Consider the following 19,308-nt stretch of genomic DNA (forward strand, 5'->3'; position numbering starts at 1 on the left):
TGTCTCTGTTAAAACGACTGGGGTGGCTTTCCAGGCACTGATCACACAATGTATTAACATATCACACAAACGTATTAAACAGGGAAGAGAAAAAAAAAGGCCAAGAATATCCCACTGTGTGTAACGTAGAGCCACTATGGAAAAGGAAGCCGGGGAATAGGAAGGGACCAACGCTGTGCTTGCAGTGGAATCAGGTTACCTTTGGAAAGATAATGTCTTTCCAATGCTGTTTTTGAACTCATAGGCACCAGGGAATATACATGCAGTGCTTATTGCTCCATGTCAAGCTCTTTTCTAATGGTTAATCCTCATCACAGCCTTGTGAGGCTGGGACCTCATCTTCCAGTCACACAGCCAGCAGAAGCAGAGCTGGGACTGGAATCCAGGGAAGTGACCCCAGATCTTTGCTCTCCAGTCCTAAACTGCACGGTACTGGGCATCTCCCTTCCGGTTCAGGTGAACAAAACGGAGGGATCTGGAAGCAACGGAAGTAGGACAGTAACTGTCTGGTATATACTGTTCATTTGAATTTTTGCCAGGTGTGTGTGCGCTAACTTTTAAAATGCATTAAAAAACAACCACCGATCATGTACTCAGAATGTCTAGCTGAAAAAACATGGGTGACAATAGAAAAAAAAAAAAAAACAACACACACACACATGAAGTTAGATGGTGAAGTTCATGCAGTGTGAAACCAAGAGCTTGGGTTTGTGACTGATGAAGCCTTGGGTCTGTTCAGGTACGTGGGCAAATCTGGGTGTCTCTGCCAATCTTCAGATATCTGGAATGGCATCCTCTGTTCCCCTCACCCTAAGTCTACAGGTCTCCCAAGACTAGGCATCGCCTAAGCGTAATTGATAACAATCATTGGGCTTTGGACTTACCATCCATCTTCAAAGGGCTCCAGGGCCAGTTGCCTTTAACTCAAATATCTCATCTGTAAAATGGGGATACTAAGCATCTCCTAGGGTTGTTGGGAAGGTTAAATGAGGCAATGCATGACACAGCTAAGGACACACAGACCATAAAGTCAGTGCTCAGTTGGAGCTTACTATTACTACCAGGTATTGAACAGAATTGAAACTTCGATTCCAGCAAAGTTGTATTCCCCAGGGACAATACCTGTCTCCCCATACATGATTCTCTTTAAAAGAAACTTCAGGTCCTGAACTAGGTCTAGCTTTAAAACCATAATTACCTTGAATGCTCCCAATAACCCTACCAGGGAGAGAGTTATTTTCCCCACTTTATAAAGTTGTAATTTACCCAAGGAACCTCAGGAAGGGACACAAAGCTGTGACTTAATCCACACCTCTGTACTCTGACCATTTATACCATGCTGCCTCCTTGGTTGTCCTGCTCACCCCTCAAGGCCAAACCAAACCCCACCTAAACTGAGAGGACTTCCCAGACCACCACAACTGCACTCACGTACGTCTGTCCTGTGCATCTCAGGTCACAAGCTGCCCTTTGCTAAAAACTGGCAGTTATTGTTCTCCAAACACAACTGGACTCAGTCTATTCTTTTAGCTCTCCCAATACACAGCAATTCATACAAGTTGTCACCTAAAAATTTTAGGTGCCTAGATTCAAAGTGGGAGATTGTATACATCCTTGAACGCATATGGGAATTCTCTTAGTCACCATCAATTAAGCTTGCCTTCCCATTCTATAGCATCACAAGCAAAGGAAAGAAAACAATGACTCAAAATGAAGACAGCCAAATAATGACCATGTATTTATCCCTCAAAGTCTCAGCAAACACAGGCACTGTGAAGACTTGCAAAACTACTCAACAGTAAAGACTTCTTGAAGCAATGCATCTGTGACCAAATATCAAGCCCCATCATATATGAAAGCAGGACTTCGCTAATGACCCAACTTGCCACTTGAATAAGCACCTGCCCCCTACCAGGCGAGGTGTGGTGTGGTGACTTTCTATAGGTCTGGGGCTCTGTCAAAATATGACAGTAGTGCACTACTCGTTCTAAATGGGCAGGTGGGCCAGAGACCATGCACCTTATTCCCAGTCAGAATAGTAACGTTTTCCTATCAGTAACCCCAAAACTCTGTACTACCTATGTTTAATACTGGAGTGAGTAGCCTATTCCTTCTCCAGCAGATCTTCTCGACCCAGGAATTGAACCGTGGTGTCCGGCATTGTAGGGGGTCTCTTTACCAGCTGAGCTACCAGGGAAGCCCAAATAATAATGTTGGCAGAAGTGAGAGGTTAAATATGGATAAACTACAATTCAATATCTAAACTCAGAAACATGCAGATTTGTACTGTTCTGAATTCAGAGCCACATATGTCATTATTTCCTATCACCTACTGTGCAGTACCAAGTATGAAGAAATGAGAACTCAGAACTGAAAATGGAATCTGTCTTTTCCCCTTAGGGTGACTCTACACTCCTAAGTAGATGTCTAAAACTGACACTTCTAAAATTATTCTAACAAAAACATACTGCACATGCCACCTAGCACCAAATTACACTGAGATAAATTTCTGCATGTTGAATCTGGGTTTTTTTTAGATATCAGGTTTGAGTTGCTCAGATGAACCATCTCTGCAGAAATACCGTTATCACTTAAGCAACAAGAGCTAGAACGAAGTAATGCATTAAGCTCTTCTCCCTATGGTTTAAGAAATGCTTGTGGAACTTCAAAACCACCTAAGAGAAGACAGGGGGCTGAGAGGAGAAGCAAAGCAAACCTACACCAGCAGAACGAAATACTCTGAACCTCCATGCTCCAACAGGCCACTCCTTACCCAGAACTTCTGGGATGCCTTTCCAAGCCGCCAGAGGGTTTTATAGCTCCGATAGGCAATTCTAATGCTCCACTCACACTTGTCAAAGGCATTTAATAAACCATAGATTAAATCTAATAATCAACATTCAAAACAGGCCATTTCCCACTGCTCATTTCTGTTCATCAGTATTTTCAGAACTGAAAATGTATTTTTATTAATGTCACACAATTATGGCAAATAAAGTAACTCCACACATAGATTAATTCTTCTAATTTATATTTTATTGCATTATGAAAATAATACATTTATTTGGCAAAGTAATCTAGGCTCCAAGTTGAAATAAAAGAAAATTCTGAAGAAAGTGTACTAATTATTTTTAAAATGTGAAATATTAGATATATTCTAACCAATACATACTAGCATTCTTATTAGGCCAATAATCCAATAAACCTAATTATAATAAGTCCATATGAAATTACAAGGTGTTTTTGCATTCAACCATTTTACGATTAGCACAAATCTCAAGAGAGAACTGAGCTTCATTTGATCAAAACCAATGTATTTACGAAACTCCTGTTCAGAAGACATTCTGAAACACTATCCAGAATTTTTTATTTCCTTTGGTTCTACAAGTTGCATTTTTGTCCTTACCACAGATTACATTTCTCAAAATCAAACATCATAGCTTTAGATTCTGCCCCAAGTACCTTTATAAGTAAACTAGTATATTACATTATCTGAAAAATTGCTGATTTTACAAATGCAAAAATGCATAAGTACATGCCTATCTACACCAGCAAAACAAAAATACTCTGAACCTCCATGTTTTCATAGGCCACACCTTCTTACCCAGAATTTCTGGGATGCCTTTCCAAGCCAGAGGGTTTCTATAGCTCCGATAGGCAATTCTAATCCTCCATCCACACTTTTCAAAGGCCTAGTTACAATAAACCCTAAGTGGATTAAATTTATCTAATAATCAACACTTAAAACAGGACACCTCCCACTGCTCATTTCTGTTCGCCAATATTTTCAGAACCAAAGATTTATTTTAAAAAATGTTCTAGGATGCTTTTATGTTTTTAAAAGGAAAAGTGCTAAAAACATATTACATATATATTCTCACTCTCATCAGCATTTCAAATTCTTTTACCTGCTGGGTTCAGAGTCTAGAGTCTAACAGGTAAACAATCTGCTCAAGACAAACAAAAAATAATGTTTTTAATCAGAGGTCTTATTTCTTCATTTAGATCTTTTGACTTTGCTGATGTGTTAAGAAAATGTTCCTAAAATTAGCCTTTTAAAAGTACACATCTGAATCAGTTACTATCAGAACTGACACTTTCATGAAGCAAAGTCTATGTAAGTGCATCTATGCAAACATGAGGAAGTTTACTTCCCACCAGACATCAGTAACCAGCTGAACAATGTTTCCCAGTTTAACTACAGAAGTATCCCATCTAACCTAAAGAAAATATTCCATGAGCATTCTACAATTATCTGTATAAACAGCAACAAGTTTGATCTATGATCAACATAAGAATATCTAATAAATATTAAAACTATTACACTATAGATTAAAATGCAGATCTCTCATAGAGTTGAGTGATGGCATTTTGGTACATTCACCATTATTGTACTTTATTTAATAAAGAAATACATTTGCCCTTGCAAAAATAGCAACTGCAAGTATACAAATAAAACCACAGACCTCAAAGTCATGATGCTAAGTCTTCAACTTATATCCAACAAAAGTAATTCAGTTTACAAGTGGTCCATGGCACAATTAAAATAAAAAATATCAAAAGGTCACAGGATCTTAAAGAATAGGTTTATTGACAATGATTTCATAAATATTCTAAAGAAAATTTCAAAATTTCTAAACTTAAAATGTTTAAAATCTATTTTCATTGGCAAAATATCCCTTAACAAAATAAAGAATAGGTCGCTACAAATGAATGTCACATTTAAAATTTGCTTTAACATTTTTGCAAAGTTCTTAAAAAAATTTACAATGTGTGATTTTTCTTCTCTTGGATACAGTAAATAAATCAATACTCAGTTTTTATTTCAACTATGAGACATATTTCACAAATAGATCATCTAGCTGCTGTGAACCTGACAATCAAGTCAGTCAGTAGTATAATACCCGACAGACATAAACGGAGCCAACTCATTTTGGTATTTTTAGTCATAGCAATTGAAGTAGTCAAAATGCAAAACTTGTGGTGGCTGCCCAAGTCACCCCAGAGCATATGATACAGTGTGAGAAAATGTTTGCATCGGTTTTTAAGTTCATCTGTGTACTTCAGGTATCTGAAATTAAAAAAGGGATTCTTGTATATTTTGATAAAAATGTACTCGAGTATTTCATAACATTAATATTTATTGCTTTATATGAATACTGTATTGAAAGCCCAAGCATTCAGTTTACACACAGAAATTATACAATTATATACCGCTTCACAAAGGCAGTGAACACATTACATTCTACAAAATCTACTTTACAGAAATTTAAAAATTCTAAATATCAAAAGGTACAGCTGAAGAAACAGGTATAAATTTGGCAGCCAGTAATTTAGACAGGGTAAGTTGCAGCTTGCACATGACTTTTAAATATGTGAATTTGAAAATATTGAGTTTAAGAGTAACCATTGTGCTTTGTGTTGATCTGAAAAATATAACACTGGCTGTCGAAGAAGCATGTTCAAAAATATTTAATTCACTTCAAAAGGTCATACAAATTATGGTGGCTTCTATGCACCCCTAAAGCTTCAGTCATTTAGCTCCGGTACATTACTAAAGTAATATATTAATTTTTCCAGTACAGTGGTGTTTCATACCATTGACATCTGTATACTCTAGAATAATTTAGAAAGAAATGTGTAATATTCACAATGTTCAGAAAAGCAAGTAAAAAGTAAAGGAACCAGCCTGGTTCTTCTGAGATGGTCTCATGTCAGCTTTATAAGCATTCATTCTACAAAATAGTAAGCTAATGTTCGAACACAATTTCCAAGATAAAGCACATTTGCTCATAAATAATGAAGTCTTTTTCTCAGGTACCACAGAAGTATACAAAAGAATTTAGTTTGAACAGATCTCTTGGAATGTGTTTAACCTGGTATTTCAACAGACTTAAGATTTCCAGGGTTTCACAGGGGCCAGATTTTATCTGAATTACTCAGAAGAGAAAGAAACTGTCTTCTGAAAGAGGTGAACTCAATCATTACCAATAGAAAAAGTATCCACTGTATTCATCTCTTATAGAAACAGAAAAATATAACATTTCCCCCTTAGAATAATATATATATGTATATATGACTTAAAGTTCCATTGTACATAGTCAAACAATAAAATCTGGAAACCAGCATGAAACCCTATAGTTCACATGTTAAAATGCTGAAACTATGACCAAAATATGAAAACCACTAGAGCTGTCAGAAAGAGACAAGACAAAAGCTTCCTTGCATATGTAATAAACTAAATGTGATCATCTCCAAAAAAGTTTTCAAAATTATAATTATTTTCCAGTTTAAAATTTTTAACCCTAAAAAAAAAAAAAAATCTATACACAAACCACTGATTTGACCAGACCAAAAAAAAGTCAGCGGTAAGCAGGACCCAGAGGAGCTGATATTCACAGTTCTCACATGAATCTCTCTTTCAGGATTTATCCCATAAAGTATTTTATTTTACAACCTGCTTCTCTTGTAAAACTAAAGGTCCACTTTATTACATAAACGTTTTATACAGTGTAAAACCAGAACTGTATGTAAAATACTGCATCTAAGTATCTCTAAATAGTTAGTCTTGTTCCATTGGTTCATCTGTGACTTCCGTGGCTTCGTCATTTTCCATGGATGATTCTGAAAGAATCTCTCCAGTTTTACTGGAATTGGATCCTACTAATTCTTCTGTTTCATGGCAATCAGAACCACTACTTACAGGGCCTGTATTTTCACTACCTTCAGAATGTAAACCTCTCTCAACTTGAGTCAGATCAGATTCTTCCATTTGATTATTTTCCTCAGAAGTCTCTTCATTCACAGTTAAGGCATCATCAGATTCTTTCTCTTGATTTTTTCTTTCTGCGATCATTTCTCTTGATGTCATAAAAGACTCTAAAAATAAGCAAATGTTGTTGTAGTTAAATTTGATTTTCAAAATACCTCCACAGTTAAGTTTCATGAATTCTGATATTCTATAGTTCAAATCATATCCCCTGAAACTCAGCAGCAACTACATACAGGTGGGAGAAAAAACCCAACATCAGCATTATAAGGAGCTCCATTATGTTAAATTCTTTCACGCAAAAATGAAGTACAAGAATTTGAGGATCTCCTTACTCCACCCTTTTACAGATGGTCTCTAAATACCTTCTTCTTCCTCTTCATCCTCTTCCTCATCCTCTTCTGTACAGTGCTGCCTGGTACAACTACTTTCTTTGTCTTTATTCTGAGATGAAGATGGAGATTCTGTTTCTTCTACCATAACTGAAGAAATTTCACTGGAAGAGGTTTGACTGGCCATCTCTCTGACTTCACTTTCTTTGTCGAACCTGAGTCTTTTTACCTCATGCCCTTCTGCCTCCACAGTATCTTCATCTGGATGTTTATTTTTTATAGGGCTCACCGAGGAACCTTCTGATTCAGATGTTGAAGAGTCACTGTAAATATTTTTAAAAGTGTCATTAATAAAACTGTTTCTTCATCCTTTACATTCTATTTTTGAGATCTAATAATATGTAACTTTCACTGTGCAAGTTAAATTGTAACATCTCGGCAAACGAAAATAAGAGAATAATTCCAAGGACACCTCAACTGTTAAACATTTCCCACTAGGACTACTCAATAAATTACATGACCTTTGTGTTCAATTCTTCAGTGAGTTAAATGTCCTCTTACAATAAAACTACAAATTCCCCACTGAGACATACTCTTAATTCCTCTCAACTCACTTCTTTCCCTTAATGTGGTAAGAAATTCTGAGATGGGATATCAATAAAAGATTTCCTTTTATGATCTACGAAGAGAAATGATCCACAGAATTTGAACTCATTTACAAGTATCTTCTCCAAGTAATTTTCTAAAAGAAAAAAATGTATCATGATCATTTTCTTAACACCCTATTACAGAATCTTCCCAAACAAGCAAGTAAGTCTTTTCTCTGCCCATTGTCAGCAAATGCTAATGCCCTTTTTAAGTGCATTAAAATATTTTCTCCTCCTTAAAACAACAGTAAACTGTAAATAATAAATAAGGAGTGCTGAAAAACCATCCATAAATGCAACTTTTTCGGGAAAACATTTGTTTTCAAAAATAAATCACATACACACCTGTGATTTTTGTCCTCATTCTGCTTTGACTCTTTGCTGTCTGTGCTCTCAGGCAAGCCATTTGTTGTCATGGGAACTGACAAAGGAACTTTTGGTCGATTAAGCGGCCTGGGTGTCCCAGGCCCATTTATATTAGACCTATGGTAAGAGAAACGAACATCATTTTCCCATTTTTTGCAAAAAAAGTCATCCCTCTCAAGGTTTATATGCACACATCACAAAAATACTTTCAGAACCAAGAGTCATCAAATTAATTCTTTTTGGTATATCATCCTATACTTGCCATAAAATTCCCAATTTTTAAAAAGTACATTGAGTTTCCTATTCAAAATTTAGAAACTGCAGCTCTCTGAATAATAAAAAATTAATAATCTCACCTCTCAGTGTAACTTGGTGAATTTCCAGGAAACATAACACCATTCATTCGATTTAAACTATTGGAATTGTTCTTCCTATGAGAGGGAAAAAATTTTTTTATGGATAGTTCAGTTAACTTTGATAAGAGTCAAGAGTCTAAAAGATCTTTTGTAAGACTTCAATGTCACAAAATCAAACAAAAGACTTCTCAGAGAAATAACCATGAAATTATCCTAGTATCTATCTCATTTAACAATATACAAATATATTCTTCAAGAGTTCTGAAACAAATTCACCATAATCGTTCTATGAAATCAGGTATCTTAATCATTAATCCAATGCTTCTCAAGAGGGGGCAATATTTTCCTACAATCCCTCTTCCTTCACTCCATATCCTAGAGAACACATTCAGCAATGAATACATACATTTTTTGGTGGAAGTAGGGGGGACATTACTGACATTCAGTGGAAGCCATGGACACTGAGCTAAACCTTTTGTAATCCCAGGACATCCACTCCTAGTAAAATACCAGTGGTACCAAGGAATGTGCCCTACATGGCTACCTAAATTTACTATATAATTTACTATATAACTTGTTAATTCCAATCGGAATTAACAGTCCATCATGAAGAGCAATGTCATCAGGATGGTACATAAATCCAACAATGTTAAGACTGCAGTAAGTCATGACTCTAATACAAATCTTTTCACTGGAAAAATATATGCTGCTGCTGCTGCTGCTAAGTCGCTTCAGTCGTGTCCCACTCTGTGCGACCCCACAGGTAATGTTTACTGGTAATATTCTACTCTGGGAACTGGTTGGTAGTTTCCTAAGTATTTACAAATGTTACCATGCTTAATTATATATAAAATAATTGCAATGGACTTTTAAGACATATATTAAAAATGAAAAAATATAATATACTAGGGAAAAAGCAAAGTAGCTATACTTACTCTGAGGAAGGATAAACACAGCTAACAACCATCACATTCTGCAATAACAAAATTTACTGATTAATATGAGGAAATGTACAACATAAAGTTTACCTGTTTTTAATTTCCCAAAATCACCCTGGTATCAAGTTTCCATGTATTACATTTTTACTAATAAAAGCAATCGCTAAAAACAAAAACCTTCAACAAAAAAAAAAAAACTAAAACAGTAGCCAACAGGTGAAAATCTAATAACTTACTAAGGGATTTGTTTTGTCAGTCTCACTTTTTCCTTAGTTGCTTTGGAGCCCTGACATTATGTATTTTATGCACTATATGTAACAGAACAGAACCATGATCTCCTATTTTAGATAGAATCACACCGAGATATTTAGAGGTTGAAGTATTTACGCCTTATAATAATAAATTTCCCTGTAAAGCAGTACCCACTCAAAAGCTTGATGTGTACCATGATACACTTCAGGGAAAGAGACGCAAACCTCTTTATAACCTTCCTGATAATCATAACTTTATCAATAGTTTAATATTCATTGAAAGCCTGCTGAGCCAAAGTACATCCTTTATATTTAATCCTCCTCACAGACCTATTATGGCCCACGTTTTACAGGTGAGGAAACCGAGACTTGGATGTGTAACTGGCCCGCAGTCACACAACGATGACTACTGTGACACCGCCTCTGCATCCAAAGAGAGCCAAAATTTAAGTACTGAACTCTTTCAACTGCTAAGTACTGAAGAACCATCTCGGTTCCCTGCCCTCAGAGTTCAACAAACACATTAATCCAGTTAGACCCTAAGATCTATTTTAAATCACTAGGTAATGATTTTGGATTCCTGCTCCAAGGGTAAAATAAACGGATTTGAAAAGAACCTTAAAATGTATCCTAGACTATATTTCAGGGTCAATCGCTATGGGGATTAGCAGAGCAACGGTCCACAATCGCAGTTCACATGCAGCTCCGCCATTCAGTCTTCGCTCCACACAAGCCAGTGGCAGGCTCTTCATTCCCTCACTGTGAATGTAGTTCTCTCTCAGATTATTTCCTTTGTTCAGAATGCTCCGCTCTGTAACATCTCCTCACCCACAAAAAACCTAATTCTTCTCATATTCTTAAATGTGACATAATCCTTCTCAATACCTAACTTAAATGCTTTGTATTAGTGATTTTCCAAGTTGTGTACCTCCGAATTCTAGAACTAAAGAAGTCTATAGATAAGTTTGAAAAACCCACTATTTTTAAGATATCAATTACAGAACTTCTCAGAGCTGTTAATATGTTAAGATATATTAAGAATTTCCAAGAGACAATAATAAACTGCTTTTCCCATTCTTCTGCCTCCCTCTTATTAAATCTTTCTCTGAAACTTAGAACACAATTTGGGAAAAACTTCAGGTAGGCTGAAAAACCTGTTTCAAGACAAGATGCCTGAAATAGAGTGTATTCAAAGAAAATCTATTATGCTACAGTTTAATATAATTCCACAATACAATACATACCTTTTCTACTCCTCTGAGAAATTTGTCTGTTCCCGTATAGTTTCTCCTTGGATCTGTTAGTAATTCACATAGTCGCTGAATAGTAAAAGGTATACTACAAAAGAATATAATTTTATAGTTATTAATTTTCAAGAAAATTAGAAACATTACTCTCGCCATTTCAAGCTTTATCTAGTCACCCATGTTAAGCTACAAAAGAAAATGCTACAAATGAATGGATGAATCACCTAAAATTAGGCAAAACAATAAGCACACCTGTTCTCTTTAAAAAAAAACAAAAAACAATTTCCCCCTCCCGTCCCTTAAAAAGCAATAAAAAAGAACATTCAAAATGAACAGAAAGCTTCAAAACTGAGAAAAAATTTTAACATTCTTATTTCTGATGATTCAATTCTAAGTTTATAAGAGAGGCAACACAAACAAGTGAGTCTATTTAATACATAAACTTTCTCAAGCATTCTTTTGCACACCAAGTTTTTTTTTTTACAGTGTTCAAATAAACTACAAATGTTTTGTTATCAGAATATGAAAAGTGATTCCAATGAAAAAGTATTATACAGTTCTGCTCCATAACAACATTTTATATACAATCGACATGTTTCATCAAACTTAAAATACATACAAGCACACACACTATATATATATTTGATAAGTACCTTTACTGACAACTTTACCAAATACTTACAACCACAATCAAATTTTCACTTGATCATAGAAAATACAAATCTGAGACATAAACTGGACCTAAACTGATTTTATAAATCAGTGAGATTTTATCTCACACACTATTAGCATTCCTTAGAATTACAATATGAATAGCAAAATCTCACGAGATAATGATAAACGCAGCTAAAACGTGTATGTAAACTTCAGACTTCAGTATTTGTCACATGAAATCTACTTATTCTCCTTATAAAGAAAATTACAAAGCCTCAAATTAATAGTTATTTACAAAGTCGTTTACTGTTTACAGGCAGTTCAACTCAAAATTCTTTCTCTCCCACAATGGAAGGCAATTTAGTGATTAATAGGGCAGAACTCAAACTCCAGTTCTCAAACCTCAAATTCCATGTTCTCTCTTCCACTATATATCACACACACATAAAATTATAAATGTACATTTTCTAGCTGGACCAACAATATTTAGTTCTTGTATTCTTAGCATCAATACTATTCTTTTAGCAAAGTTCTATGAGTTTCTGAGTCATATTTTTTTTTATATTTCAAAATCAGAGTAAAATACACTGTCAAAATAAAGTATCTTGTTTTTCCAAAGTGTGTCTTTTTTTCATATTTGACTGAAAGCTTCTTAAGGGCAGGATCTCTTCATATACATGACATTCAATATATTATATATATATATAACCATCATGGACTTCAGAATGTTAGTGGCATACCAGTACGTTGCCCCTCATTGAGCTCATTGCTTTCCAAATCCTAAACACCCACATACTTCCCCCCCAACCCTATTCCCTCACTGAAGATCTCAGAGTGATACTGTAATCAAAAGTTTTTATACATTTTATAAAATAAGCAAAGTAGGATCCAGTATTAAGGACACTCAAATACTATTTACCAAATATTTAAACAGATACTGTCTATTTATATCTATTCCTTCAAATGAATTTCCTTTACACACTGACAGCAGTGTTTTCTCTTAAATTAAAATTAACCATAAAAGATGAGAATCTTCCAACTTCTTGCTTAATCATGGTTTTAGACTAAAATGTTTTGGCTAATTTTCTCTAGAAAAGTAGGTAAAATGGTAGTCAATTATTAACACTGTATTTGTGGGTAAATGTCAATATTGCTTTAGAAAGAAAAATGTATTATGTTTGCATAACACGCCAGCCTAGGACAAAGTAAGTTTACAATTAAGACATTTTCAAGCTTTTTAAGTCATTTTACCAAGTGTCCAATAGATGGCACTAAGATGTTATACAACTCTCACTCAAGTGAACAGTTTTAAAATACAAACACTTCCTGTAAATCAAAGTACCCACGGGAAATAATTATTATAATTTTGACAACTGCATTGAAGATCTCTTCATAAAGTACTTTTAATCTTTTATGTAAACAAGAGAGCAGACTATAAAGATAGTTTACTCAATGGCATACTTGAAAGACACTTAAGGTAAACAATTATGATGACAAATGCTAATAAAATTGTGTACATGGTGCTACGGAGAAAGAATAAGTTGTATGCCAGGGAATCGAGCAGAAACATGGGAACGCTTAATTTGAGGTGGGTCTTTAAAAGAAGGTATAAAAATAAACCAGGTAAATCCAAAATGAATGCTCGGTATCGGTACAACTCTATGAAAGGTCTGCGTTCTGTTTCTCTTCCACTACAGAGAAGCACACAAGACAGTTTACTGAAAACATTAACAATTTTTCTAATAAAAAATTATCACTAGCTAAATTAAGACATGTGCTAAGAAGAAAAAAAGAGCAAAAGTGAACGCGACTAACTCTCAATGAAAAATATGAACCAGAATCCTGAAATTGGGAGAACAGGGAAAGATGTTTATTCGTAAAGGTGCACTGCAAAACAATTAAGTAGGAAAATATTTTGAGTTATTTAAAATGCATTCAGTTTACTCTGCATTACCTATATATTACTTGTCTACATCAAAAGATGAAAATTAAAATTACATAAGGAACTGGAAGAAAAAAACTTAATAAGGATATGATTAACATGCATTTTGTTAAGCAAATCCCAAAAAAGTATGTCTACAACATCTAATAAAACACTAGTTACATATAAGGTAGTATGGCTTTAAAATATATATATATACATACATATATATATATATATATATATATATATATATACATACACACTGGCTAACCCTCTGGGACACTGTGCCCAGGTTGAATTTACCTCTTTAAAATCTTCACCGCCTCTTCTGGCGAACAGGGATTCTGAAAACACATTTCTTAAGTAATTACCGTGAGCGCTGATACATAATGCATATAAACCACCTGAACGTGACAGTCGCTCAGTTGTGTCCAACTCCTTGCGATCCAATGGACTATACATACAGTCCATGGAATTCTCCAGGCCAGAATACTGGAGTGGGCAGCCAGTCCCGTCTCCAGGGGACCTCCCCAACCCAGGGGTCTAACCCAGGTCTCCCACATTGCAAGACGATTCTTTACCAGCTGAGCCATCAGGGAAGCCCAAGAATAGTGGAGTCGGTAGCCTATCCCTTCTCCAGCAGATCTTTCTGACCCAGGAATCAAACTGGGGTATCCTGCATTGCAGGCAGTCTACCAGCTGAGCTACCAGGGAAGCCCATAAATCACTCGGGGCCTGAAATACTTTATGAATAAATCTTAGTTCCTATCATTATCCCAATTTCATCTGCTATTTACTGTAGATTTTAAGAAGGCACAAACCCTCCAGGGACCAACTATGGTGAAACCAAACAAAAAATGTTTTTAAAAATATTCCTTTTAATTCCAAAAAGTAACTAAATCTGATGAAACAGGATCACACATTTTACATTACGTATATACCTTAATTTACTGGCAATCTGTCCCCATCTATTGACTTAAAAAAAAAAAATTCACATCTTACGTACCTAAAAACTATGGGAATTCAAAATCAAGAATGATGCTGAACAGAGAAAGACATTGAAGCATAAATTAGAAACTGGAAACACCAGGCTCTAAAGTTAGAATTTCCTATCTTGTATTTTAACCTGAGAGAGATTCTAAGTGACTAAAATTAATATTTTTTAATTTATCTGTTTAAATGTTTGATCATCAAGATGCGCCAATATTCTGGATATATACCAAGATATTCAGCTGGAAAGAAAGCATCCATCAAAAAAAAAAATTCTTTATCTTACTTCTACATTATATAATTAATTATATGCATCAGGAAGATTCCCTGGAGAAGGCAATGACAACCCACTCCAGTACTCTTGCCTGGAAAATCCCATGGACAGAGGACCTTGGTGCAGGCTACTGTCCATGGGGTCGCAAAGAGTCGGGCACGACTGAGCGACTTCACTTTCACTTACATAGTTATAAATTGAGATTTCCCTGGTGGCTTAGCTGGTCAAGAATCTGCCTGCAATGTGGGAGACCTGGGTTCGATCCCTGGATTGGGAAGATCCTCTAGAAAAGGGAAAGGCTACCCACTCCAGTATTCTGGCCTAGAGAATTTCATGGGCTGTATGGTCTGTGGGCTCACAAAGAGTCAGACACAACTGAGCAACTTTCACATTGTTATATAAGCAATGTTCCTCATAAAAAAAGATAAAGGAAATTAAAACAGAGACCATTAAAGTAAAAGGCTGAAGAGCTAACCATAAAATCAGATACCTGATTTTAAAATGCTAAAACAGCCAATAACTTTTATGCATAAAGGTATGATTTTTACTACATCTTTATTTTCTATTAATGTCCATATTTATACTGTCTTAGTTAACAGAATTACTACTTAAGTGGAAATTAAGTATCTCTTAGATATCAAAGATTAAATGTACTGAGTTTTGTTTACTCTAAGGTCCTACATAAGTCAGAAATCACCAGTGGAATCTCATGATACAATCTTACTTAAATCAATATGTTCTTTCTGGATCAGGCTTTAACATCTGTATAAATATATACATGTCATAAATATTCATATGCATATATTTTATACCTCAAAACAAATGTTAGAAATTGGGATTTATTGAAAACAGCATTGTAAGTTAAGAAAAATAAGAATTTGGCCCTTTCAATAATGGTACACAGCCGTAAACTAGTATCTACGTCATTCCCCACCCTGAAAGAAATCTGCAGCAACTGACAACACTTTTAACCAGTTATCACCTTCTACAGTGCCTGAATTACATTTCTTGCTTCAAATAAAAATGTTAAGAAAAATTAATTAGGTTTCTGTTATTTCCTCTCTTTCAATTATAAAATTTTATTAAAGACAGCATCACATCAAACTCTGTTACCACCACACAAGGCAAGGCGGTTAAGGGGAATAAGGAGGGAAGGCTACTAAGCAACCCTGAGTCTCAACAAGTTATGCTAAAAAAGGTAATAAAGAAAAAATAAATAAATTTCTTCTAATAGCTTCAACATGCTCAACAAATACTGACACAAATAATGAACATAAAATGCAGTAACTATATTTTTCCCAAGAGGAATAGGTGCACCAGCAGACAATAATAGGTAAAAGGAGTAAAAGAACCAAGCAACAAAAGGCTAGAACCCATTCTCTCCTTGAATAATCTTAAGCTAACTATAAAGCAAACAATATAAAATCAAAGGAGTAAATGCTTTATATCTACAATCCAGATTTTAAAGTATTGAAAGTCTTATATATAAACCTTTAAAAAAATATGAAGAGGCAAAAACCCTGCGTGCAGAAACTTACAAGGTCTCTGCACTGGTACACGTAAGCATACAAACAAGTCATCTAGGTGCAGAGGGAGGGGAGACACGTATGCCTGTGGCTGATTCACGCTGATGTACAGCAGAAACCAACAGATCGTGGTAAAGTAACCATCCTCCAATTTAAAAAATAAATTTCAAAAAAGAAAACAATCATTTGAAAGTTTTCAGGACTAAGCGAACTCTGATTATGTACATTAAAATAACTTAAAAAAAATAACTCCAGAGAAGAAATTTTATAGTCAGGCCATCATGCCAAAAGATAAGCACTCCTCAGTTACAACTGACACCTTAGCAGTGATATAACAAAGATTTTTAGGCATCAAATGGTTGTGCACTTTGCCTGCTGCTGCTGCTGCTAAGTTGCTTCAGTCATGTCCGACTCTGTGCGACCCCAGAGACGGCAGCCCACCAGGCTCTCCTGTCCCTGGGATTCTCCAGGCAAGAACACTGGAGTGGGGTGCCATTGCCAGATGCCCTCACAAATACACAGCCATGCCCTTTTAGTCAACTACTCACAGCAAGGGAAGCTTACTGCTAATTTTCGAGAGGTCTTAGGTCTAATGGATTGTCAAAAGCAGAGGAAGACTTAAGTAATTAATTTACATTAATTATTCTTCCACTTTAGTAGTTAGAAGGATATAAAATGATCTTTTAAAAGCTACAAGAAATGTAAGTTATATTCTCTTGCCCTCTCAAAATCTCTCTTGTGTACCATTCATTATAGCAAAGAACTATTGGCTACAATCAGTTTCTAAATTATATTCACAGTTATCTATGGTAGGAAGCAGATATTCATAAATGGCCTGCTTTGAGTAATCCCAGATACTCTTGTTCATTATAATCCCACACTTAGGGCATAAAATGGTAACATATGTCTTTTAATTGACCATCCACTAAAGTTTCTAATTCCATTAATTTTTAATTTTTGGTGTTTCTCACCTAAGAAACTTTAACTTCAGTTCTGTAGAGTAGCTATAGTCCATCTTCTATAAAATGTTAAAGTTCAAAAGTAATTTTAAAAGGACAAGAAAATATGACTAAAAATTTTTAAAAAGTAACCTTGAGCATTCAACCATGTAATTCTACCATGCCCCATTAAACAAAGTATAAATACAGAAACATGCTTTTATTCCTTTCATTCATTCATTATCTGTCTGTCTGATAACCTACTATATTCAGGTACTCACTCTTCTAGGCCTTGTATGGAAAAGATAGCCACCCTTGGTGTCCAGAATCTTACAGTTCAGAAAATCTGGCCAACAAGTAAATGGATAATTTCCACTTAAAAGAGGAAAAATTTATATACTGACAATACTCGTTTTAGAAAATAATCTTTTCATGCCAAAATAATTTGAAGCATTTATTATAGAGCTTTCACTAATTAAAAACAAAAACAGCAAAATGAACTTACCAATAAGAAAATCACTGAAAGACAAGAAAAGTCAAAAAAGATATGAAAGAAAACAATTCATTAAAGAGTCATTAAGGACATGCACGCTCCATTTCACTTGCAATCAAAGAGGCACAAATCCACGGACAGACCCACAAAAATACTGAAAAAATAAACGGCATTTACATATAACACAGAAGCATAAATGAAAATACTTTGTGAGGTCAATCTGGCAAGAATAATAAAAATTTTAAGTGTGCATACATGATAACCTAGTAACTGTTTCTACAAAATTAAAAAAGGAACAATAAATCTATATATAAATTCAACATATGCCATTCATCATACACAAAAATGTATGTTCAAGGAGGCGCACTACAAGCACTTGTAATGGCTAAAAAAATGCCCACCGCGGGAGCAGAAAAAATGAACTGCACAATCTGTTAATAATGCAGCCATTTCAAATAAGGACAAACAGAACACACAGACTTAACTGTACTGATATAAAGATTTCAACGCTCTTCTAAAAGTAAAATACAACTAGCATGCAACATGATCCTCCTTTCTTTTCTTCATATACTCCTAGGACAACTGAGGATATTTTAAAAATTATGAACACACTATTGTAACTGTTTTAATTTAAAAGATGATCTATTACAAAGAGCAGAAGAGGTATACTGGCAAAGACAAACCCTCCTTTCTCTGAGGTGAGAAAGATGCTACTTTCACTCACCACTTTGAGGAAAAAAACTTTTAGAGCAACAACTAATCGATGTATATTCAAACACAGATAAAAACTGAAAAATATTACAAAGATGTTTCAATGTACCACATATCAATATATTATGATATAGATAAAAATGGGTAAATTAAAAATGAAAATTAAGACAGGTTCTGATTAAGAAAAATAATTTGTAAACTGCCATTTTGAAATATCAAAGTAAAAATATAAATTATAGTTCAAGATAAAAAGTATTTTTAAAGAAATAATATTTACGTATGCTTAGGCATTTAAGGATTGTTCAAGTCATTTTCAGAGGTAGGTCAATTACCTATGTAACAAATTGTGTGTGTGTGTGTGTGTGTGTGTGTGTGTGTAAAATATCTTGGAGAAAGAAAGGCACCTTCCTTCTCCAAATAAAGAAATGAGAAATATTTAATACCTACACAGCTGTGTTTCATCCAATTTAATGTGTAAGAATTGAAAATGGTATTACTAGTTTAGAATCACAAGTAGCTTCAAATTCACAAAGCAGTGGTATAATCTGACCTGTTTGACCATAACTCTTAATTTTAAATGAGCCGTAACTTACTGAAATAAAAGATAAGTTACCATGTCTAAGTACTATCAACCTCTGCACTATTTATAAACATCCCCAAGAAGTATTCTTAACCATATTCAATAGTAAGCGTTATGTAACATACTTCCAATACACTGCATGTGGCTTCATCTTTGTATATGCTTTAAAAAAATTAGTAAGTAAATATATGCATACAGTTAAATAATTTTCACTAATACAACAGGGTACACAGGGAAAACAAGTCTCCCTCCAATCCCAAACCCCTAAGAGCAGCTTTAATTTCTCCCACAATATTTCAGCAACAAACCCAA

The 19,308-nt window shown here is 34.8% G+C and overlaps 1 protein-coding gene across 1 annotated transcript in view; it reads right to left on the bottom strand.

The window, feature by feature from the left end:
* Nucleotides 1-3,014: 3,014 nt before the first annotated feature.
* PPP4R2 (protein phosphatase 4 regulatory subunit 2) overlaps nt 3,015-19,308 on the bottom strand; it is a 54,813-nt gene continuing 38,519 nt past the window's right edge. The window contains exons 4-9 of the mRNA XM_015102332.4: nt 10,904-10,997; nt 9,406-9,443; nt 8,471-8,545; nt 8,094-8,231; nt 7,135-7,424; nt 3,015-6,879 (exon numbers count right to left, since the gene is read on the bottom strand). Of these exons, the coding sequence (XP_014957818.1) occupies nt 6,563-6,879; nt 7,135-7,424; nt 8,094-8,231; nt 8,471-8,545; nt 9,406-9,443; nt 10,904-10,997 (952 nt within the window). The 3' untranslated portion in view covers nt 3,015-6,562. The remainder of the gene's footprint in view (nt 6,880-7,134; nt 7,425-8,093; nt 8,232-8,470; nt 8,546-9,405; nt 9,444-10,903; nt 10,998-19,308) is intronic.

The sequence above is a fragment of the Ovis aries genome, chromosome 19, assembly GCF_016772045.2.
Source record: "Ovis aries strain OAR_USU_Benz2616 breed Rambouillet chromosome 19, ARS-UI_Ramb_v3.0, whole genome shotgun sequence".
Taxonomy (NCBI): domain Eukaryota; kingdom Metazoa; phylum Chordata; class Mammalia; order Artiodactyla; family Bovidae; genus Ovis; species Ovis aries.